This window comes from Mobula birostris, chromosome 2, assembly GCF_030028105.1.
Source record: "Mobula birostris isolate sMobBir1 chromosome 2, sMobBir1.hap1, whole genome shotgun sequence".
Classification (NCBI taxonomy): domain Eukaryota; kingdom Metazoa; phylum Chordata; class Chondrichthyes; order Myliobatiformes; family Myliobatidae; genus Mobula; species Mobula birostris.
Window position 1 is genome coordinate 59,231,310 of NC_092371.1, and position 26,317 is coordinate 59,257,626.

General features: G+C 38.9%; 1 protein-coding gene across 2 annotated transcripts in view; it reads right to left on the minus strand.

Annotated features, from left to right (window-relative positions):
* nol4lb (nucleolar protein 4-like b) overlaps positions 1 to 26,317 on the minus strand; it is a 371,742-nt gene that overhangs the window by 247,261 nt on the left and 98,164 nt on the right. For both annotated transcript variants that reach the window (XM_072241820.1, XM_072241828.1), the window contains exons 4-5: positions 23,075 to 23,186; positions 22,858 to 22,967 (exon numbers count right to left, since the gene is read on the minus strand). In XM_072241820.1, coding sequence (XP_072097921.1) covers positions 22,858 to 22,967; positions 23,075 to 23,186 — 222 coding nt within the window. The remainder of the gene's footprint in view (positions 1 to 22,857; positions 22,968 to 23,074; positions 23,187 to 26,317) is intronic.

A 26,317-nucleotide genomic window follows, 5' to 3' on the forward strand; every position in this document is an offset into this window, starting at 1 on the left:
TGCTATACATGAGGCTGCTTAACAAGATAAGCACCCATGGTATTACAGGAAATATATAGCGGCATGCAAAAGTTTGAGCACCCCTGGTCAAAATTTCTGTTACTGTGAATAACTAAGCAAGTAAAAGATGACTTGATTTCCAAAAGGCATAAAGTTAAAGATGACACATTTCTTTAATATTTTAAGCAAGAAGACTTTTTTATTTCCATCTTTTACAGTTTCAAAATAACAAAAAAGGAAAAGGGCCCGAAGCAAAAGTTTGGGCACCCTACATGGCAGTACTTAGTAACACCCCCTTTGGCAAGTATCACAGCTTGTAAACGCTTTCTGTATCCAGCTAGGAGTCTTTCAATTCTTGTTTGGGGGATTTTCGCCCATTCTTCCTTGCAAAAGGCTTCAAGTTCTGTGAAATTCTTGGGCCTTCTTGCATGCACTGCTCTCTTGTGGTCTATCCACAGATTTTCAATGATGTTTAGGTCAGGGGACTGTGAGGGCCATGGCAAAACCTTCAGCTTGCGCCTCTTGAGGTAGTCCAATGTGGATTTTGAGGTGTGTTTAGGTTCAGCACCCTGTTGTAGAAGCTATCCTCTTTTCATCTTCAGCTTTTTTACAGACGGTGTGATGTTTGCTTCCAGAATTTGCTGGTATATAATTGAATTCATTCTTCCCTCTACCAGTGAAATGTTCCCCGTGCCACTGGCTGCAACACAAGCCCAAAGCATGATCAATCCATCCCCATGCTTAACAGTTGGAGAGGTGTTCTTTTCATGAAATTCTGCACCCTTTTTTCTCCAAACATACCTTTGCTCATTGCGGCCAAAAAGTTCTATCTTAACTTCATCAGTCCACAGGACTTGTTTCCCAGATGCATCAGGCTTCTTTAGAAGTTCCTTTGAACCTTCTGAATAGAACTTTTTGGCTTCTACAACAGGATAATGAACCGAAACATACCTCAAAATCCACAATGGACTACCTCAAGAGGCGCAAGCTGAAGGTTTTGCCATGGCCCTCACAGTCCCTAATAGCTTAGCTATTCACAGGAACAGAAATTTTGATTAGGAGTGCACAAACATTTGCATACCACTGCAGGAGCATGGATAGAGCAACGGCTGATTAGCAGGAGGTAGAGCAATATTAAAGGGAGCCTTTTCTGATTGGTTGCCAGAGATTAATAGGGGTAGGTGTTGGGACTGCTTCTTTTTCCATAGTATGTCAACGATTTGGATGACAGAATTGATGGCTTTGTGGCCAAGTTTGCAGACAATACAAAGACAAGTGGAGTGGCAGGTAGTGTTGCGGAAGCAGGGAGGCTGGAGAAGGACTTAGACAGATTGGATGAATGGGCAATAAGTGGCACATGGAGTACAGTGTCAGGAACTGTATGGTCACGCACTTTGGTAGAAGAAGTAAAAACAAACTATTTTCTAAACAAGGAGAAAATTCAAAGTTCATAGTAAACTCATTATCAAGTATACATATGTTATCGTATACTTTGAGATTCATTTTCTTGCAGGCATATTCAATAAAATCACTGAGGTATTCAACTGAGATCACTGGGCGCAAAGAAAAGGCTGGGAATATCAATAACTGTGGTGCTTCTCTTCCTGATGAACTTAACGTATTCTACACAAGATTCGAACAGAAGAGGAGCGTCCCGCTCCCTCCGGATGAACCGGACCTGGTGGTGTCGAGCTTCGTCGTCACCGAGGACGTTAGAAGGGCCTTCCTGAAGATAAATCCAAGGAAGGCAATGGGCCCAGATGGCATCTCAGGACAGGTTCTCCAGGCCTGTGCAAGCGAGCTAGCTGGAGTGATTGCTGACATCTTCAACTGCTCCTTGCTTTAGTCTAAGATCCCCTCGTGTTTTAAGAAGGCAACGATAATCCCGGTGCCGAAGAAGAGCAAGGTGGCATGCCTGAATGACTATTGACCTGTAGCTCTGATATCAATTGCTATGAAGTGCTCCGAGCAATTGGTTATGGCACACATCAACCACAGCCTACCGGTCAACCTCGACGCTTTGCAATTTGCCTACCGGAGCAACAGGTCAACGGCAGATGCCATCTCTCTCTGGCCCTACATTCTTCCTTAGAACACCTGGAGAATAAAGACGCATACGTAAGGCTCCTTTTCATTGACTACAGCTCTGCCTTTAATACCATCATTCCAAATAAACTGATTCCTAAGCTCCGGAACCTGGGCCTTAGCACTCAGATCTGCAGCTGGATCTTCAGCTTCCTCACAGACAGGACCCAGGCTGTAAAAATAGGGGACAAGCTCTCCTCTACAATCACTCTGAGCACCGGTGCCCCACAAGGCTGTGTACTCAGCCCCCTGCTGTACTCACTGTACACCCATGATTGTGTAGCCAAGTTTCCATCAAACTCAATATATAAGTTTGCTGATGACACAACAATTGTAGGCCGTATCTCGGGTAATGATGAGTTTGAGTACAGAGAGGAAATTAAGAAACTGGTGGCATGGTGCGAAAACAATAACCTATCCCTCAACGTCAGCAAGACGAAGGAATTGGTTGTTGACTTCAGAAGGAGTAGTGGACCGCATGACCCCATTTACATTGGTGGTGCACAAGTGGAACAGGTCAAAAGCTTTAAGTTCCTTGGGGTCAATATCACAAATGACCTGACTTGGTCCAACCAAGCAGAGTCCACTGCCAAGAAGGCCCACCAGCGCCTTTACTTCCTGAGAAAGCTAAAGAAATTTGGCCTGTCCCCTAAAACCCCCACTAATTTTCATAGATGCACTGTAGAAAGCATTCTTGTAGGGTGCATCACAACCTGGTATGGAAGTTGTCCTGTCCAAGACCGGAAGAAGCTGCAGAAGATTGTGAACACAGCGCAGCACATCACACAAACCAATCTTCCGTCCTTGGACTCACTTTACACCGCACGCTGTTGGAGCAGTGCTGCCAGGATAATCAAGGACACGACCCACCCAGCCAGCACACTTTTCGTCCCTCTTCTCTCCGGGAGAAGGCTCAGGAGCTTGAAGACTCGTATGGCCAGATTTGGGAACAGCTTCTTTCCAACTGTGATAAGACTGCTGAACAGATCCTGACCCAGATCTGGGCCATACCCTTCAAATGTCCGGACCAGCCTCTCGGTTATTTTGCACTACCTTACTTTCCATTTTCCATTTATGATTTATAATTTAAATTTTTAATATTTACTATCGATTTGTACTCCAGGGAGTGGGAAGCGCAGAATCAAATATCGCTGTGATGATTGTATGTTCTAGTATCAATTGTTTGGCGACAATAAAGTATAAGACAATAAGTACAGGAGATTAGTGTGCAAACCTAAAGCACACGGTATTGGGGGTAAGGTATTGATGTGGATAGAGAATTGGTTAGCAGACAGGAAGCAAAGAGTGGGAATAACCGGGACCTTTTCATAATGGCAGGCAGTGACTAGTGGGGTAACGCAAGGCTCAGTGCTGGGACCCCAGTTGTTTACAATATATATTAATGACTTGGATGAGGGAATTAAATGCAGCATCTCCAAGTTTGCGGATGACACGAAGCTGGGCGGCAGTGTTAACTGTGAGGAGGATGCAGGGTGACTTGGATAGGTTGGGTGAGTGGGCAAATTCATGGCAGATGCAATTTAATGTGGATAAATGTGAAGTTATCCACTTTGGTGGCAAAAATAGGAAAACAGATTATTATCTGAATGGTGGCCGATTACGAAAAGGGGAGGTGCAACGAGACCTGGGTGTCATTATACACCAGTCATTGAAAGTGGGCATGCAGGTACAGCAGGCGGTGAAAAAGGCGAATGGTATGCTGACATTTATAGCGAGAGGATTTGAGTACAGGAGCAGGGAGGTACTACTGCAGTTGTACAAGGCCTTGGTGAGACCATACCTGGAGTATTGTGTGCAGTTTTGGTCCCCTAATCTGAGGAAAGACATCCTTGCCATAGAGGGAGTACAAAGAAGGTTCACCAGATTGATTCCTGGGATGGCAGGACTTTCATATGAAGAAAGACTGGATGAACTAGGCTCGTACTCGTTGGAATTTAGAAGATTGAGGGGGGAGCTGATTGAAACGTATAAAATCCTAAAGGAATTGGACAGGCTAGATGCAGGAAGATTGTTCCCGATGTTGGGGAAGTCCAGAACGAGGGGTCACAGTTTGAGGATAAAGGCGAAGCCTTTTAGGACTATTAGGAAAAACTTCTTCACACAGAGAGTGGTGAATCTGTGGAATTCTCTGCCACAGGAAACAGTTGAGGCCAGTTCATTGGCTATATTTAAGAGGGAGTTAGATATGGCCCTTGTGGCTAGGGGGATCAGAGGGTATGGAGGGAAGGCTGGTGCAGGGTTCTGAGTTGGATGATCAGCCATGATCATAATAAATGGCGGTGCAGGCTCGAAGGGCCGAATGGCCTATTCCTGCACCTATTTTCTATATTTTCTATAAAGTATAAATCCATAATAGAATAATAACCATAATAGAATCAATGAAAGACTTGAGCAAATGAGTTTTCAGCAGTGTGCAAAAAACAGATTGTGCAGATACAAAAAGAAAGAAATAATAATAATAAATAAGCAATAAATATGGAGAACATGAGATGAATAGTCCTTGCAAGCGAGTCCATAGGCTGTGGGAACATTTGCGAGATGGGGCACATGAAGCTTTATTTCAAGAGCCTGATGGTTGAGGGGTGATAACTGTTCCTGGACCTGGTGGTGTGAGTTCTGAGGCTTTTGCATCTTTTTGCTGATGGCAGCAGAGAGAAGAAAGCATGACCCGGGTGACAAAGATGCTTTCTTGCAACAATCTCCTTGTAGATGTGCTCAACGGTGGGGAGGACTTTACCAATGATGGACTGGGCCATATCCACTAACTTTTGTAGGATATTCAAGAGCATTGGTGTTTCCATATCAGGCTGTGATGCAGCCAGTCGATATATTCTCCACCACACATCAATGGAACAACACACACAAAATGCTGGAGGAACTCAGCAGGCCAGGCAGTATCTATGGAAAAAATACAGTTGATGGTTCAGGCCAAAACCCTACAGCAGGAGTTCCTCCAGCATTTTGTGCGTGTTGCTCAGATTTCAAGGATCTGCAGATTTTCTCTTGTTTGTGGTTTGAACACATCTATGGAAGTTTATCAAAGTTTTAGATGTCATGCCGAATCTTCACAAACTCCTAAAGAAGTAGAGGCTTTCTTCACAATTGCACTTAAGTGCTGGGTCCTAAAAATCCAAGATGCAAAGAGACTTGGGAGTCCTCATGTAGGATTCCCTAAAGGTTAACTTTAGGGTTGAGTCGGTGGTGAGAAAGGCAATTGCAATGCTAGCGATAAGTACTCATATTTTTCTGAAACTTCTTCAGTATCTTATACAGTTATAACATTTAAGAGGCTACAGATACAAAAGTGCCATTTAACAGGCTGTTTTATAGATAAATGAATTTGAGGGATATGGATAACTTACTTTCCCTTTAAGTAATGAACTTCTGAAACACCTAAACAAACTAGAAATTTTATGAACTCCTGAAGGACTCAGTGGACCTGAGTCTCAAGAATGCAGGTATGGCACCTTTAAGCAGATGAAGACCAGCCATCTCCATGGCCAGAAGAGAGAGAGAGGAGGGAAGGGCTCAAAGCCAGGCTAAAACTTTGAAGTGTAACTTCCTCTACCCAACATTTTATTAGTAAACGTATGGTAACTGGAGAACTAGATTGAGGACCTAAGGGCAAGATTGTTGTATCAGAGGGAAATGAGGGATTGCTGCATTCTGATTCACAGAGACATGGCTCACTTCATACAAGCCAGACATGGCATCCATCCTGAGGGGCTCTTAATCCACCAGATAAAACCAAAATGCTGAAACAGAGAAGGCAATAGGTCGGGGTCTGTAATTCATGATAAACTCTTCATAGTGCTCAGAGATAGTGGTCTTGTTGCATTCTTATTCCCCCAACCTGGAACATCAAATAATTAAATGTTGTCCATTCTAGTAACAGAGAGTTCTGTGATTCCGACCGCAGTTTACATACCACCAAAGACAGATGATAAGCAACAACTCGATGTATCGAGTGACGTAATTAATAAACAAGAAACAGCCAACCTTGATGCCTTTCAAATTATTATCAGGGACTTCAATCAGGCTTCCTTGAAGAAATCTCTGCCTAACTATTATCATCATATCACGTGCAGCATCAAGAGTCACCACACACTCAATCATTGTTACACTATGATCAGGAATGCCTACTGTTCCATACCTAGACTGTATTTAGGGAAATCTGATCATCTGGCTGTCCTCCTCCAACTTGCACATAGGCAGAGGCTAAAGAACAAGGCTCTAAAAGTAAGGACAAGAAAAAGGTGGTAGTAGGAGGCAGAGAAGTGACTATGGGATTGCCTCGTCGGTAGACTGAGCCATGTTCAAGGATTCATTAGAGGATCTGTACGAATATGCCACAGTTGTCACTGACTTTATAAAGAATGTGACAAGATTTCACTCATCTCAATATCTCAGTAGTGATGGCCTATTTATTTATTATTATTCTTTCTTTCCTTTTGTACTTGCACACTTTGTCGTCTTCTGCACTCTGGTTGAACACCCAAGTTGGGCGGTCTTTCATTGATTCTGTTATGATTATTATTCTATAGGTTTATTGAGTTTGTCCACAAGAAAATGAATCTCAGAAATGAATTTCAGGATCATTGGGACCTCTTCTGGGGCAGGTGGGACCAGTACAAGAGAGACAGGTTACACTTGAACTACAGGGGGACCAATATCCTTTCAGGGAGGCTTGTTAGTGCTGTTGGGGAGGCTTTAAACTAGATTTGTAGGGGGATGGGAACCAGAGTGCCAGAGCTGACAGAGTGGCTGGGGTGAAAATAAATGATGTTAAAAGTTCAAACAAATCCGCTAATAGAAAGGTTGAGAGTGGTGGTGAAAATCTTCTGAGGTGTATATATTTCAATGCTAGGAGTATTGCGGGGAAGGTGGATGAGTTGAGGGCGTGGATTGACACGTGGAATTATGACGTTATAGCAATTAGTGAAACTTGGCTACAGGACGGGCAGGACTGGCAGCTTAATATTCCAGGGTTCCGATGTTTCAGATGTGATCGAGGCAGAGGAATGAAAGGTGGGGGGGTGGCATTGCTTGTTAGGGAAAATATTACAGCAGTGCTCAGGCAGGACAGATTAGAGGGCTTGTCTACTGAGTCCTTATGGGTGGAGCTGAGAAACAGGAAAGGTATGGCCACATTAGTGGGATTGTATTACAGACCACCCAAGTCAACGAGAATTGGAAGAGCAAATCTGCAGAGGGATAGCAGGCAACTGCAGAAAACAAAGTTGTGGTGGTAGGGGATTTTAATTTTCCATATGTTGATTGGGACTCCCATACTGTCAGAGGTCTAGATGGTTTAGAGTTTGTAAAATGTGTGCAAGAAAGTTTTCTAGATCAATACATAGAGGGACCAACTAGAGGGGATGCAATATTGGATCTCCTGTTAGGAAACGAGTTAGGACAAGTGACGGAAGTCTGTGTAGGGGAGCACTTTGGTTCCAGTGATCATAACACCATTAGTTTCAACTTTATCATGGACAAGGATAGATCTGGTCCTAGGGTTGAGGTTCTTAAATGGAAGAAGGCCAAATTTGAAGAAATGAGAAAGGATCTAAAAAGCGTGGATTGGGACAGGTTGTTCTCTGGCAAAGGTGTGATCAGTAGGTGGGAAGCCTTCAAAGGAGAAATTTTGAGAGTGCAGAGTTTGTATGTTCCTGTCAGGATTAAAGGCAAAGTGAATAGGAGTAAGGAACCTTGGTTCTCAAGGGATATTGCAACTCTGATAAAGAAGAAGAAGGAGTTGTATGACATGTATAGGAAACAGGGAGTAAATAAGGTGCTTGAGGAGTATAAGAAGTGCAAGAAAATACTTAAGAAAGAAATCAGGAGGGCTAAAAGAAGACATGAGGTTGCCTTGGCAGTCAAAATGAAGGATAATCCAAAGAGCTTTTACAGGTATATTAAGAGCAAAAGGATTGTAAGGGATAAAATTGGTCCTCTTGAAGATCAGAGTGGTCGGCTATGTGTGGAACCAAAGGAAATGGGGGAGATGTTAAATAGGTTTTTTGTGCCTGTATTTACTAAGGAAACTGGCATGAAGTCTATGGAGTTAAGGGAAACAAGTAGTGAGATCATGGAAACCGTACAGATTGAAAAGGAGGAGGTGCTTGCTGTCTTGAGGAAAATTAAAGTGGATAAATCCCCGGGACCTGACAGGGTGTTCCCTCGGACCTTGAAGGAGACTAGTGTTGAAATTGCAGGGGCTCTGGCAGAAATATTTAAAATGTCGCTGTCCACAAGTGAGGTGCCAGAGGATTGGAGAGTGGCTCGTGTTGTTCCATTGTTTAAAAAAGGATCGAAAAGTAATCCGGGAAATTATAGTCCGGTAAGTTTAATGTCGGTAGTAGGTAAGTTATTGGAGGAAGTACTAAGAGACAGAATCTTCAAGCATTTGGATAGACAGGGACTTATTAGGGAGAGTCAACGTGGCTTTGTGTGTGGTAGGTCATGTTTGACCAATCTATTGGAGTTTTTCGACGAGGTTACCAGGAAAGTGGATGAAGGGAAGGCAGTGGATATTGTCTACATGGACTTCAGTAAAGCCTTTGACAAGATCCCGCATGGGAGGTTAGTTAGGAAAATTCAGTCGCTGGGTATACATGGAGAGGTGGTAAATTGGATTAGACATTGGCTCAATGGTAGAAGCCAAAGAGTGGTAGTAGAGAATTGCTTCTCAGAGTGGAGGCCTGTGACTAGTGGTGTGCCACAGGGATCAGTGCTGGGTCCATTGTTATTTGTCATCTATATCAATGATCTGGATGATAATGTGGTAAATTGGATCAGCAAATTTGCTGATGATACAAAGATTGGAGGTGTAGTAGACAGTGAGGAAGGTTTTCAGAGCCTGCAGAGGGACTTGGACCAGCTGGAAAAATGGGCTGAAAAATGGCAGATGGAGTTTAATACAGACAAGTGTGAGGTATTGCACTTTGGAAGGACAAACCAAGGTAGAACATACAGGGTAAATGGTAAGGCACTGAGGAGTGCAGTAGAACAGAGGGATCAGGGAATACAGGTACAAAATTCCCTAAAAGTGGCGTCACAGGTAGATAGGGTCGTAAAGAGAGCTTTTGGTACATTGGCCTTTATTAATCAAAGTATTGAGTATAAGAGCTGGAATGTTATGATGAGGTTGTATAAGGCATTGGTGAGGGCGAATTTGGAGTATTGTGTTCAGTTTTGGTCACCAAATTACAGGAAGGATATAAATAAGGTTGAAAGAGTGCAGAGAAGGCTTACAAGGATGTTGCCACAACTTGAGAAACTCAGTTACAGAGAAAGGTTGAATAGGTTAGGACTTTATTCCCTGGAGCGTAGAAGAATGAGGGGAGATTTGATAGAGGTATATAAAATTATGATAGGTATGGATACAGTGAATGCAAGCAGGCTTTTTCCACTGAGGCAAGGAGAGAAAAAAACCAGAGGGCATGGGTTAAGGGTGAGGGGGGAAAAGTTTAAAGGGAACATTAGTGGGGGCTTCTTCACACAGAGAGTGGTGGGAGTGTGGAATGAGCTGCCAGACGAGGTGGTAAATGCAGGTTCTTTTTTACCATTTAAGAATAAATTGGACAGATACATGAATGGGAGGTGTATGGAGGGATATGGTCCGTGTGCAGGTCAGTGGGACTAGGCAGAAAATGGTTCGGCACAGCCAAGAAGGGCCAAAGAGCCTGTTTCTGTGCTGTAGTTTTTCTATGGTTGCTATGGTTTCTAGAGAATAAATGTACTTTGGTAATAAATTTACTTTGAAATTTGAACTTTAAGCATACTTCAGGAGGGTGAACTGACAAATAGCATCTAGCACAGTTGAGATACTGGCCAAATAGTAAAGATCTGTGCTGATCAACTGGTTGGACTGTTCACCATTATCTAAACTCTCAGCTCAGCAGACTGAGGTACCCATCTACTTCAGGTAGGCTTCAATTATACCAGTGTCCAAGAAGAAATTGGTAATCTGCCTCAATGTTTATCGTCTAGTGCATTTACATCCACTGTGGTGTAGTGTTTTGAGAGGTTGGTGATAAAACCGATCAAGTCCTACCTGAGAAGTGACTTGAATACACTCTAATCTGCCGAATGGAACAACAGGTCCACAGCAGATGCCACTTCATTGACAGCAAGGGTGCATACATCAGGATGTACTTTATTGACTACAGCTCAGTATTCAATTTTATCATCGCCTCAGAACTAATCAGTAACCTTCAGGACCTTGAACTCAATAACTCTTTGTGCAATTGGATCCTCGATTTCCACACTTGCAAACCCCAGTCTATTTGGATTGGCCAACAACACCTCCTCCACAATCTCTATCAGCACAGGTGCACCACAACGCTGTGTGCTTAGACACCACTCTACACACTATGTACTTACGAATGTAAGGGTAAGCACAGCTCCAATGGCATATTTAAGTTTGCTGATAACACCGCGGTTGTTGGCTGAATTAAAGGTGGTGACGAATCAGCAAATAGGAGAGAAATTGAAAACCTGGCTGAGTGGTGCCACAACAACAACCTCTACTCAACGTCAGTCAGACCAAGGAGCTGATTATTGACTTCAGAAAAAGGGAACTGGAAGGCTATGTGCCGGTCTTCATCAGGAAAATCAGAGATGGAGGGGGTGGGCAACTTTAAATTCCTCAGTGTCTTCATTTCAGAGGATCTGATCTTGGCCCAGCACATAAGTGCAATTATAAAGAAAGCACAGCAGAGCCCGTACTTCCTCAGAAGTTTGTGAAGATTCGGCATGACATCTAAAACTTTGGCAAACTTCGGAAGATCTGTGGTGGAGAGTATATCTACACAGAGCACTGTTGCAGGAAAGCAGCATCCATCATCACGGACCCGCACCACCCAGCCATTCTCACTTCTCACTGCTGCTATCAGGAAGAAGGTACAGGAACTTCAGGACCCACACCACCGGGTTCAGGAATAGTTATTATCCATCAACCATCAGGATCTTGAACAATTAAAAATGATTTCACTCACCCCCATCATTGGACTATTCCCAGAACCTATGGAATCACTTTCAAGGATTCTTCATCTCATGTTCTCAATATTTATTGTTTATTTATTTATTATTATTATTTATTTCTTTTTCCTTTGTCTTCTGCACATTGGTTGTTTGTCCAGATGCAGTCTTTTATTGTTTCTATTATGTTTCTTGAACTTACTCGCACGCAAGATAACGAATCTCAAGGTTGTATATGGTGACATATTTGTACTTTGTAACAAATTTACTTTGAACTTTGAATGAAGAGATTTGAGAGGTTGCTGATAAAATATGCCCCACGCCACCAAGTTCAGAAACAATTATTACCCCTCAATCATTAGGTTCTTGAACCAGAGGGGTTAACTTCACTCACCTTAATACTGAACTGATTCCACACACTATGGGCTCACTTTCAAAAGCTCCGCATCTATGTCATTGATATTTATTACTTATTAATTTGTTATTGCTTTTTTATTTTTGTATTCGCACAATATGCTGTCTTTTGCACATTGGCTGTTTGTCCATCTCTGCTGTGTACAGTTTTTTACTGAATCTAATTGTGTTTCTTTGTATTGTAAATCCCTGCAAGAAAATGAATCTCATGGGTAGTATATGGCAACATATATATTCTCTGATAATAAATTTACTTTGAACTTTGGATAATGTATAGACATAACATAGTTTAATCTGGCATGTGTTCAAGTGCCGATATTTTGGGTCAGAGGGTCGATTTCTGTGTAGTACTGTTCCCTGCTCTATGTTCTATGTATACCATTCGCTAATCAAGAATCTTCATTACTTTTCAATTCTACTCTCCAGACACAAATCCTGGACCTCAGTTTGTTTCTTTTGCAGCTTATTTCAGTGATCGGTATATTTATTTTCAGATTCCTTTGTTCCTCTTGATTCTACTTCACCAAGTAAAATTTGACCTTATTATTGTAGCAAAATGTAATATCTCACACATGCCAGTGCTGAAATACATTGACCAATTACTGTATGTTCCCAATCTGCAGTCTGTGTCTTATAATTTGTTCAGCATTGGCCATCCCTCATTTCTAATAGTGCTCATCCTTAAGTTCAGAAGCTGTGTTCTTAATCTTGAAATCAAACCATTAGTATACATTGTGAATAAACAGGAATCCAACTTGTAGTGCTTACAAAATCCCACTTTCAATCTTGTGCCATCAAAATAGCTGTTACCTTTACTGTCTGCTTCATGTTTTAATGCTAGCTAGCTAGCCATTTCATTAACTGTCTCCTGATACCATATGCTCAGGCTTATTAATTCATTCATTATGAAGCATGATATTGAGGGCCCTTTGGAAATCTGGATAAATTACACCCGCAGTATTCCTTGCCTACTTTCCATGTTACCTCTTCTCAAAATTATTCAAGGTTTGTCAATTAACAACATCTTCCTAAAACCAAACTGAAAATCATTATATTTTTATTATATCTGTTTCCTTTCCTCCTTTAATGAAGATTCCATTTGTAGTGGCTGATATTAAGTTGAATAACCTATAGTTTTCCCCATCTCCATCTTCCTTCATAAATATAGCACTCTATTAGCTATCTGCCATTTCTTTCTGAATTGCAGCTTTCTCTAAAACAAGAATTAAATATGTAATGGCATCTCTGCTATCACTTCCCTAGATTCTCTTAAAATGGATATTTATAATAGGTCATTATTTAAAAGTTTCTAAAATACAATGATTACTTCATTGACATAAGCACTAAATACATTGCATTAAAAGACTCAGCACCATAGCCTCAATCTGAATGCACTATAGAATTTATTTCACAAAATATACATGCTGGTAGCTAAGAAAATGCTTGGTTTAAAAACTAACATAAAAATCAGACAATTACAAATTCTTAGTGAAATCACAGGTGGTATAGAAAGAAGAAAACTTCAGTCTGAAGATTTTCTGCCCCATATTGTCTGAAAGCATAATTAAAACACTAGCTGTATTCAAATATGCACTATAATCTCCTTCCCAATGTTAGTCAAAACTTTTATGATATTTTTCCAAGATAAATACAGTATCTAGACAACATTTCTTTGGAAGATAAACTGGGGGAAACATGCAATCATGAAACTACATCCAACTCCCCACCTCCCAACATCTTGTCTTCTCATTCTTTTAATTAAAATGCCCTGTGACCTACTGGATGAAACTTGCTAAGCTGGACAAGCCTTCTACGAAGTTCAGAAATTTTTCCTGTCCATCAATTTCATCATTTCATACTTCTTCCAATGACTTCCAGTATATAAGCCATCTTCTATTAAAAAATTCCTACAAACAATTTCTACTTTGGAAGATGCAACACATAGAAAAATTGTGAAAAGTGAATAATCAAATATCAATGAGCTCATTATACCATTGCTGTAAAGTCACTCATAATTTTATGCAGTCACGTCATTGAATTTTTTTAATAAAAATAATACATTGTACTGATGGGCCTGGCACATACAGAGTAAATTATACTGAAAGCTACAAAAAATCCCTTCAAAATTTATCTACAGTACTGAATTTCTATGACAAAATACATTCTACATTAGTTGCCACAGATATGCTTCAATAACTTCATTACATATTTGTAAGCAGTAAACTATTTACTTCACATCCACATGTACACATCCCAATTTGCTAGAAATCATTAACAACATTTTTGTCCATTTACAGCTAACAGTCACATTCTTTATTGCAAGATTGCCAAAGAAAACCCCTCCACTGTTTGCTTGGCAGATTGCCATCCCAAAATTATTGTAGTTAACTCTTTCGTTACAATTCAGTCCAATGCTTGGTATACAATTCCCATCCAGCATAAAATAAATTCTTGAAATCAATAAGATTTTATGAATTATTTAGTTTGATGACATTCTGTAGCTATTTTCATAAGCCAATTTTGACATATAAGAATGCAGCTCGTTATCAACCAACAATTCTGAGTTCTTGATTCACTGCTTTCCACAATCATCCCGCCTCAGCATTCCCACCAATTTCCACCTCCTGATCTTTCATATCCTTCACCTCATGTCACAGGAAAAGCAGATGGCCTGCTTCAAGCTTCCTCTATGCTAATCTTCAATAAGCTAATAGGAGATGCACATGAACATGCTCTGAAAATGACTCTTCATTTGATAATTCCCTATGCTCTATAGCAAAGCACAGAGGCTTTCTTAAATACTTTTTTTTAAACTAATATTAAATAGACCAGGAATTCTGTGCAAAGGGAGAATTAAAGCTACATACTACACTTCATATTAGCATGTATTGTTGCTCCATGTAACTATAAAACCAAACCATACTTGTGTGAAAAACATCTAAATTTGGCCCTGAGGTACATCATCCCGGGGGACAAAAAATTTTCATAATTTATGCAACAACAGTCAAAAGACAAAATTACTCCATTCCCATTGTTTCAATTTGTCACGGTCAGATTGTAGGTTAAAGGTCCAAGCTGGAATTTAAGAACGTAACTGATGCTGAATTTCAGCACACGGCAAAGAATGCACTTCCCAAACTTTTCTTCATTGTAGGAATTGATCATCTGCAACATGTGCATCTGTTCAGGTGAGCATGATAAGTCCTATGGCAATCCTAGAAGAAAAGCCTTCTTATCTCCTAGCTGAAAATCCCCATTACACCAAAACAATTTAAAAGAGTAAAATCACAATTACTTCAATTTTGCTCCATCTGTCGCATTTGACATGGTTTATGACCTGGTTGTCATGCACTTTGAAATGTCCCAAGAACAACAGTATACAATGGAAGTTTTCTCTTGATTAACTCCAGTAAAACGTCCTTCGTGCTATCGCATTAAGTAATCATTCATTTTACAATAAGCAGTTAATCTGCCATACTGCAGTTACACACAAGTTCACTGTTGAGCAAATGTCCTTACTACAGGCTATGCAGGCATAAATTACAGAAGAAAATTTATAGTGGTATACAAGATGTACACAGAAAGCAAGAACTTTACATGATAAGCCACCCACTAGTTATCTGAGTGAAATTTCTTTTCCCTGTTGTAAATAAAGATGTGGACAAAAAGAAACGCAAGTTCTTTCAGTTAGAATGAAAAACAGACACTGACTGATTAATGATAAATAGGCGATGACAAGTCCACATTGAAGTTCATCAACAGTTAAGCCTATTCATAGAGACAGAGAGCAACACAATCAAGATTACCTTTCTAATACTTAACCTGTAAGTACACCGCGGTCTTTTACTTTCTTTTCTAATCTAGTTTTAAAACCCAAACTTTATTTCACCTAACCTTTGAGCAGCATCACGTAGTGCCTCTCCTGTTCAGTCTCAATCCAGTAAGGTCATGCATTAGCGCTCTTGACCTTTTGCATTGATTTAATAATAAATTAAACTAGATTTCCCTTGTTAAGACAGAAAATAAAATTATGAAATACTATGAAAGATTGAATTCCATAGCTAAATTATAAAACAATAAAGACAAGCTTACAATTATTATCAAGCTTTTGACTAACAATTTACAAAGAACTTTCGATTTCAAAAATTGATTAAAGAGCTGTACATCTTTATTTTCATTAAATACATTTATTTGAAACTCAGCTATAATTACAAAATTTTCTTTTTTGGAACAAGAATTTTCTTTTTTTTTTACCCACAACTAGCCTTTATGACTTTGCCAAGAATATCAATATACAGCAGATAAACTACAGATCCAATGCATTTTCAGATGCACCCTATTTGCTGCTTGTAGCCTGTAGATCTCATAAAATCCTGTATCTAAGAAGGCAACTTTAAAAAACATAGAAAGTTTCAATGATGCAGTCTCAGTGAAACTATGAAGAAACTACTCCAATATATAGAAAAAGTATTCTAGTTTAATATTGTGATTGTTTTTAAGTATGAAACGATATTCCTATTTTTATATACATTTTAGCCTACACTGTAAACTAATTTACCCACAACAAAATCCCTTATTGGTCTATTCTTAAATCTGTCATAAACATCAAAATGATGACCATCCTATACTCTATAATTTATCATTAAAACTTACGTTTGTAACATACAAGTATATAGTATCCTACTTTCTGGTTACCCGCTGAAAAAAAAGTTATATACAATATATGAACGTATAATGTCACGCAAACAATACATCTAACAAAATCTTGCGAGGCTCAAAATGGAAAATCCAGCACAAAAAAATCAATTTGCAAAAAGAATATTCAATTATGGATTGATGAGGCTGCAGCAGTTTCATCGATTTATACCGTTTCCTTTTCTGTAAACGTGGTGGAATTACTAATGAAAACTAACTTTTTAAGGATATTTGGGGATAACATCTAATATGTAATCGCCACCCCTGCAAAGACCGGCTTTTACACTGATAATAATGAAATGCAAAAATGATTAAATGTACGCATAGACTTCACTCTCAGTACAACGGATAAGAGAGAAAATGAAAATAAAACGAAATGTTTGTCGCTCTTTTATTCTGTTAATCAAACTACGAAGGGTTTAACTGACACATCGAAATGAAAGAAAATTCATATTAAAGACATAATCATAATCACTGGGCAAATAAGCTGCTTCCGAAAGAAAGCAGATGATACTTTAATAAAAACAGAAGCTCACATGCAATAATTCCCTTGAAAGAAATCAGGGTTTTTTTGTGCTAATCGATCAGACTTCTTCACAAGCTACACTGCAGACAAGAGTGCCATTTAATAAGTAAGCTTTTATTTCGGTCAAGCATGCGCTTCTTAAACAAAATGGATCAGGTCATTGCATTTTAAAGCCAAGTCTAGCCCAGGGCTCCCCCTCCCTCCCTCCCAGCACACTGGCAGATCCAAAGCTGCTCCCACTTACTCTACTTCTCCCAGAAGATTGCCCGGAGCCAGCACTCACCCAATGCGCAGCCGGCTGAGCTCTTGCGGGGAGTCGTTAGGGGTGAACAGCGGCTCCGTGCCGCTTCGCGGTGCGAGGGGGAGGGGAGAGAAAGGGAGGGGGTGTTCCCGAATCGAGGGGGATCCTGATGAAGGCTGAAAGGGAAGCCGGCGAGACACAGGAGCAGAGCGAGCAGCGCACCAGCTGACAGATGGGGATGGAGAGGGGCGCTGACGTCACGCACACCGCCGTACGCCGCGGCTCATTTGGCTGTCAGTGGCTACCGTAGTTGGGAGTCCGCTGCAGTTGTGCCTTCGCTTAGCAACCGAGTGGCGTGCTGATGGGTGGTAGAGGGATTCAGACCGGCGTGATGTGTGGATTGGGAAGTGGGTAGAGTTGGGAAAGTGGTCCAAGCGTTCCTCCTCTCGCTGTGGTGGTAGATTTACATTCAACCCCAACCCCTATTCCACAACTCACAAGTCCGGGATAACCCTCAGTATCTTTCAAAAAGGACCTAACTACTCAAACGAATGCAAAAAAAAGAAAATCTCAGGGTATAATTTTTTTTTAAAAAGAGTAGGGGACCGTTATCTGAGGTGCTGACCAGCATTTCCCCAAATCCAATTCCAACAGCATCTCCCACACTCGCCACCTCTTTCACCAGATCAACAGGTGCATAGGAACATCATCATCTGCATCTTCCCCTCCAACCTGTACGCCATCCTCGCTTAGAAACATATAATTATTCTTTAATTGTTGTCAAGTCTAAATCCTGCAACTCCCTGCCCAGCAGCTCTGTGCAAGACCTATATAAAACGGACCACATCTATTCAAAAAGATGGATCATCACTGCGTTCCTGAAGGCAATTATGGATGGGCAATAAATGTCCACTTTGCCAGTGACATCTGTGCCCTGAAAACTGAAAACATTAACACACAAAATTGACTATGTCACTCTTTGTGTGGAAATTATTCTTATGAAAAGCCTTTAAAGGTCTCAATTTAAGTTTATTTTATTGGCTATACAGAGTTTTGGGATGTCCTTAAAAAATACTTCAACTGCATAACTTCCTGCAAGTGTTATTAGAGCTGTTATTCAGTCTGTGTCTGATCAGAACCAAGTCTTTTCCTACCAGTTAAAAGGCAAAAATGTTAGAAATCTGAAATAAAAACATAAAATGATGGAACCTCGGATCTACAAGTTGTATCTATGGCAAAAGGAACATGTTAATATTTCAGATGAATGATCTTTCATCAGAACTAGGAATAAATAAATAAATAACTAGGAAGAGTGGGGAATAAACATGTTTCAGTGGTTCACAAAAGGGGAAAAAAGGTAGAGGCAGCAAAAGGAATAGCCGTAAAAGGATGGAGAACATGAGAAATGATGATGCAAAGGGCAGTGCTTCTTGTTGAGAGACAACGAGTTGTTAATCACAAATGACTGTATGAAGATATAAATGATAGGAAATGAAAGAGGACGTCTCCTACTCTCCATTCTACAACTTATATCATGTTTCCTATTTCTCATGGTTCTGTTGAGAAATCATTAACTAAAACTTTTCTCCAAAGGTGCTGCCGAATCCTTGAGATTTTCATTTTTATTACTTCCAGATAACATTGAACTGAGAATAGTCATTATGCATGTATAGAAGGAGTAATGCCTGTTAAATTTACTACGTACATGATGTCTTCAGTATAGTCAAATTTAGCACTTAGATGATTTATTCAGTGTAGTCAAATTATCACTTATTATTAATGAGCATTGTAATTAAATAACTGAATTAATATATGACTGATTGTCATACCACCTTTAACTTTATAAAATAAAGTTTAAAGAAAAATTAGGAGCAGAATTATACCAGCTCTTTAATTTTGTAATTTTATTTAGAGATATGGCACAGTAACCGGCCCTTGCTGCCCAATTCCACCCATGTGATCAATTAATGTACTAACCTGTCCACCTTTGGAATGTGAGAGGAAACAGAAGCTCCAGAGGAAACCCATCTGGTCATGGGGAGAACAAACAGACTCCTTCCACACAGCGGCAGAAGTGAACCCAGGTTGCTGGCACTGTAATAGTGCTGCGTTAACTGCTGTGCTATCGTACTGCTCAATGGTTGGATACCTCAAGATTTGTTTAATCTTAAACATGATCTGGTTGGATAATTAAGATGTGTTTAATCCTAAACACAATCTGTATGTGTTGTGTCCATAATAGTAAGTAATCAAGCATGACTGTTTTCAGTAATGTGTTGACCCATCAAATATTGTTCAAATACCACCCCCCACCCAAATATTTTTGCAGATAACTTGCACTGGTATGGCAGTTAGGACTCATCAGGCTCTCGAACCAGAGGGGATAACTTCACTGAACTTCACTTGCCCAAAACTGAACTGTTCCCGCTGAACTGCATTCAACTCACCTTCAAGGACTCTTCATCTCATGGTCTCATTATCTACTCCTCCAAGAGGACCACGACCTTGTCGTGGTTTGGAGGCTTATGTAACTCAATGACCCAGAGGTCTATGCTGGCTGGAGTCAGGGCTTTATGCTATGGCTCTTGTTAGGCTCACCCATGCCAAACTGGTGAAAGAGGAGAGGACAGACTAGGAGTGATCCACCAATCCTCCAGTTTCGGGGGTTCAGCTCAGGGCTAACAACTCTGACTGGTAAAACAAAGTTGCTATGGAAACAGCAGTAAAGAATCCTACATCTGAGTGTAACCGCATTCCTGAGTCTCCATCCGGACCTTGCACGACTGACAGTAGTGAAAACCAACAGGAAGCTACTAACACGACGAAGAAAGCCCTGAACACACCAAAGATAAAGGACCTTCATTGCTGCCCTAAACACCAGCGGCATAACAGGCATCATTATCTTGAGATTTATTGCTTATTTATTTATTATATTATTTATTTTTTCTCTTTCTTTTTGTATTTGAACAGCTTGTTTTATTTTGCACATTGATTGCTGTCTGTCCTGTTGGGTGTGGTCTTTCATTAATTCTATTGAGTTTCTTGTATTTACTATGATTGCCCGCAATAAAATGAATCTCAGGGTTGAACATGGTGACGTACATGTACTTGGATCATAAATTTACTTTGAACTTTTTGAGTTTTTGGAGACTTTGAGTGTGTGATAGAAAAGGAAATAAAGTGAGGGATTGGAACGGACAGGAATGCTCTGAGAACTGGGATAGACTTGATAGGACAAATGGCCTCTTCCCATATTATAAGAAAATGTGAAATGTTCACTATTATGTCCTTGATGCATAACAATGGGTGTGTGGGATCCCAACACTAGGGAAGGTACGGTTTGTAAACAATTAATGCATTCATTTTTGCTGATATTAAGATGTAATACTGGATATGTAAAAAAATATTGCTGCTAATGTAGCACCTCATGTCCAGAGTACATTACACCAGCCAATGAACATACAATACAATAAGATTCTAACATGTCAAATGAATGTGAATGTACAAGTCTTGAAATAATTCCAAAGTGGCATTTTTGGGCCTCCATTGGATACATTAAATGGGTAATTCTATTTCTTACTTGTTAGGTTGTCCTTTTAACAACTGCAAGAATGGGAGTTTGTAAAGGACTTTTCTCCTGTTAGCTAATAGTTAAACAAATACTAAATCCATTATCTGTTATTTTCAGCAATGATATATAAATTGATGGTACAATTAAACAATGGCATTACAGTGAAGTTATCAGCATTTACAATTTCCGGAGTCTAATAATAGGTGTAACATAAAGGTCTGAGCAGATCTTAGGCCACAAAATCCTTTATTGGGAATTCACTCGAGGCAAATCTTATTGAAACTGAAAATATGAAGAGCTACCCAAGATGGATTCCCAGTTTACAGTTGCTCTTTTCAGGACCGCAAACAGCACTGCCACCACATTGCGCACCCTAGGTGCTTGACACTTGGAGGATCTCAAAAGAAATCTGCAGACTTCAAGATTCATGAGTTACTGCAAGTTCCGTAGTTTACTTAAGTATATTTTTAGACATGTCATTGATGTAGCACTGATATTACACAACAATTTCTAGGCAGTTGTTCTCATGGGTTGCAAAATCTGGTGGGTCCATCGCAACTAAACGCTTGTAATTTGCTATTGGTGACATGATTACTATCTCCACAACTGATTACACTTAGAACTACTTGCAGACTTTTGTGCAACAAATTAATATATTAAGAGTCCATTTTCAGAGTAGCATCTCTAAAAAGTACCTCTCCAAGGAGAAACTATGTGTCTCTTGCACTTTTCAAATTGAAAAATTCTTTCTGCATCTGCTAAAAGGAAAAGAGATGCTTTGCAGAGTAAGAGATATAAGAAATATAAAGAGAAGTAAAACAATCAGTTTATCTGATATTTTCCAACAATAATTCCAAAGCAGAGGCTTCAAGATTGCAAATTTGAAATTTAAGGTCAGTTACTAGGATATCATGCCATCAATAATTTAATCTGTTAATTTTTAATCATAAATTCTGGTTAGGTAATTATAATCAGATTGGATATGCATAGCTCCCTAGCACAATAGCACCTCCAGCCCTAACAAGGCCAATATCCAAACTAAATCACAAATCCAACTTTTCACCACTCCACTAAACCAGGTCATCAAAACATTCTCTTTGTGAGCAATTCAGTTATGCTAGATACCTCAAGTTTCTTGCAGTATATAATTTTGCATTGACAGATCACAAAAAAAATCATTGCCCCATCAGTGACTTAACAAATCTTTCTGGTACCATTCAGAAAGTAATTCTCAATTCTTTGAAATTTATTTCTTCCGTTTCAGGAGATATCATTACATGTATTTTGTTCTTATTTAAAAACATCTCTGCACAAAAACAGCAGGTGTAGTAATCACTATGTCTTCACTAAAACAAGCCAGTTTAAAAATATCATAAATTTGCTTAAAATTGCCAAACAGATTGGGGAAAAAACATAACAGTTTATCTTTATAAATTCTGCATAATTGTGATATTATACAAAATCACAATATTGCAATGTGCAGCATTTCATAATTTCAAATATTTTAATGCAACTATTTTGGCTCAATAATAGTGATGGAAAACATTTCTGTAAACAATATTTTTCTTCACAAAATGAATTCATTAATTGCAAATCTCTAACACCAGAGGGCAAGCTTGTCTCAAAACAGTTGCCTGAGCAACCAAAACTGGACTTGACAAAAATACTTCATTAATATGCTACAAAGCATAACTTTATTAGATAAGAGCAAATTAAAGTAAGTAGGTTTATTCCTTTAGCCTCTTTTCCATTCACTAAATTATTTTCTCCTCCTGTATCTGTACCTTTGTTCACCTTTCCAATGAGTTGCCAGGTTTCTGAAAATACTATTTTTAATAACTTGAAATTGAAATTTGTTTTTATACACTGGTTTTATACATATAAGTTTTTATACATATAAGTTTCCTTTGTGTTACAAATTCATAAAAATTTCAATTTATCAAATACATTGCATTTCCATTTTTTAAAAGAACTAGAATGGTCACACCTAGCTACATCAGCAAAGGGGCATTTAATAAGCAGCATCAAATTGTGGAAGTGAGGTATTTAACTTCTTCACCAAAACAAGCATGAATGAAGACTTCTTGGACTTGTGTTTCCTAACAGAATTGTTCAGTCAGGAGTTAATTTATAAGTGTAGATGAAGAAACTACAGAATTTCTTGATCATAAAATTTAGATTTTCCTGTTGTTATTTATATTTTGTTGAGGGTAACAAAGTAACATCAATTTGAATGGGTTGCAGAAATAAGAGTTCTAGCAACTAAATCAGAAAAGTCAAATTTAACTCGAGCATGAAATATTTATGTTTTGTCAAACCTACCAAATCTTGAAGTCCACACATAAACTGGAGTTTCATCTGCTTCAGGTATGTGGCAGTAATGGGCATATTATAATCTATCACCCCAGCCAGTGATGAAGGTCTTTCATTTTCTGAAAAATGTATGAGATAAACTGCATCATGATTTATTATTTCCAAATATCAGGAATAAAATTGCTTCTGCAGTAATTTGCCATATTCAGCAATTTTCAATATTTACCTTTTGAGTCCACACCATTTGGGTTTATGTGCATTCGTTTTTGACATTCAGTGCAGCTCATTAGAAACCTTGTCACTGCTTCTCTTGGCAGGAATGCATATGTTTCAGCTATCTGATTTTGAGAAATGGAGAATACTTTAGTTAGGATGAAACTGCCATTTGACTTACAAAGGTATACAATAATACAGGACAAAAAAGTAATTTTTTTTCATGCTTATTATACATCTGTTACTTCACAACTTGCCCTGCATAATCATTAAGTGTTAATGTTTGTATAAATTGTTGTTGTAATATAATGATTTCACTGGTTGATGGTTGTCACAGAAACCAAGCTCATTCTTGGAATAATCTAAACAGTGTACCATATGATTTGTAGTTAACGTTCAGCAAAAATATACATAAACCAATATCAGAGCTGAAACCAATCTTATTTTTACATTATTCATTTTTTTCTCATTATCATTGAAAACTTAGTTTGAAAATATAACTTTGTTGTTGATTAATTTCAATTTAATCATTGCTGGCATACATGAAGAAAAAATGCAGACAATGCAGAGCCAGATATATTTTGATCTAACCCTCTAATTGGAATTATTGTCTACTCTCCAGGCCCACCTGCACTCAACTGATGGCTTAAATATTGTGGGCCGATTTTGTTGGCCCTCCTCACCCTCAAGTCTCATTGCTAAATAGGCTTCAGATGGCAGTCTTGAGGACCACCCTGGAAATGACCTGATAGGAGGCAAAGCTGGGACTGGAGCTTAACACTCTGTCATTGATCTTCTCATGTTGCATTTTTACTCGAGCAATTTCGATACAGCCATTAATATTGTGAAGTAGTTTTAAAAATGCTGTTACATTCAGATATTAAAAGTCATATAATTAAAGATTAAATTTTTAATATATATTTAATCAAACACCATTTAAGTTACAAATCACAAGGGATAAGACATTCCTTAGAGTAAATCCCAGATTTGTGTACTGATGTGCAGTGTTGATTGACCATATGAAGTCTATGTCAAATGTTTCTTTAAAATAATTTTACCTAGATGAAGGGTATATATAAAACTAAAGTAAAATAAATTATAGACATCCAAAGAAAAGTTGGTGACATGATAGTGTAACGGTTAGTATAATGCTCTTACAGCGCCAGCGACACAGGTTCAATTTCTACCACTGCCTGTGAGAAGTTTGAACATTCTCCACGTAACCATGTATGTTTCCTCCAGGTGCTCTGGTTTCCTCCCACATTCCAAAGAGTGCGCATTCCAAAGACGTATGGGTTAGTAGGTTAACTGTTCACATGAGTGTAACTGGCCAGCAGGGGCTTGTTGGGCTGGAAGGACTTGTTACTGTGCTGTAAGTCTCTCTAAATAACTTGCCCATTCCAGGGCTAACCTTACAAACATAGAATTGAAGAGCATCATTGACCTAGGCTTCATGACAGCGCATATTGGCAGATACAGGAAGCATCAGTCATTCATTAAGTCCTATATTTACAAAAGGCTTACGTAATTCCTGAAATTGCTTCTGTGGGAATTGTTTGCAGTTACCATTAGAAAAGCTGAGCACAGCCATGAAAGTTCAGTTTATTCCTAAATAACCAACAACCACAAATCAATTATTTTTATATTTAGAAAATACTACAAATTGAAGTGCTTTTAAAGCACATAGAAATATTTCTCTCTTCATTGGATTTATAATTTTATTTAATGTCTCTTTAAAACATTTCTGAACAAACTCCAGAATGATTTCAAAGAAAACATTGTTGCTTTTAAATAATATTCATTTATGCTCTACTAGGCAAAAAGACATGCAATACAGTATTCAGTTTACATAAAGGAATATGAGTGCTCACTATTAAATAAATTTAAGTACTTTGAACAAAGTACAGTTATATTAGTTACTTTCAGGTAAATTGCATAATATCAGATGTTATCTGGAAATTCAGCCTCTAAGTGTGAAGTGCATTTGATATTGGAAAAGAAATGTGCACTTTGTCATTGGCACTAACTAAACATATGCAAAGTTAACCGCTGTCAGATTGACTTGTCTCCTGACATTGGACTCACTTCAATTCAATGAAGCCAAATGTCAGGAAATGCATACGACTAATACTCTCAAACATTTAACATTTGTAACCATGAGAGATTAACTTCTCACCAACTAAATCAAATGCAATCTAATTGTGTGTGACAGAAAGAAAACGCATTTTATGTAACTGAGAATCACATATGATCTGTAATAACTGAAGTACTTTCATCATAAAAATGTTCTGTCCCCCTGTTTCCTATTTTCATTTTCAGAAGATGGCATGCCGAATTCTTGGCATAAAGTGTAAAATGTATTCCCAACCCTGCTGTTTATCTGACAAAATGAGAACTCCCAAAAAGGGCAAATATATTCCATTTGGAGTTTGTAAATAAATGTCCTCCATTATTGCCAGCACTAATCTAGATATATTGGTTAGATGTGTGAGCTTTATCAATTAGAAACTGCAGAAAGTTACTTTAATTAGATGCCTCTCACCTTACATGAAGAGCTTAATTGGTCCTTTTGCAATAGATGTGCAAATCCATTTTTAACATTTCAAAGCAACACAAGATAGGTATTGATGAATGTACCACTACTGTTATGGCATCATGCAGAGAATGACAGAAGAAAACCAATAGTAAGAAAAGTGTCCTTGAAGTCTTCAAAGGATTTATTATACATACTTATTATACATACTGGATACAATTAAAGATTTTAAATAATTGATAAATTGAATTCTAAATTATCAAGATCATTAAATAACTGTACACATATTTCTGGATTGTTTGGGAGGTCAGGATGTTTCTGTTGTGTGCATGGCTAGTACAGTACTGCTGTTTGTAATAAACAACATCAGTTTAACATGGAAGTGTATAAACAGTCAAGGTTTCTGGCTGAAACCCATCTTCAGGATTGGAAAGGAAAGGGGAAGATGCCAGAATAAAAAGTTGGGGAAGAGAAACGAGGATAGCCAGGAGGTGACAGGCAAATCCAGGTGAGTTGCAAAGATAATCGGCTGGAGAGATAGAAATCTGATAGGAGAGGAGAGTGAACCATAGGAGAAAGGGAAGGAAGAGGGGATCCAGGAGAGGTGATAAGCAGGCGAGAAGAGGTAAAGGGCCAGAGTGAGGAATAGAAGAAGGGGGGAGGGGATTATTTTACTGGAAGGAAAAATCAATATTCACACTGACAGTTTGGAGACCACCCAGA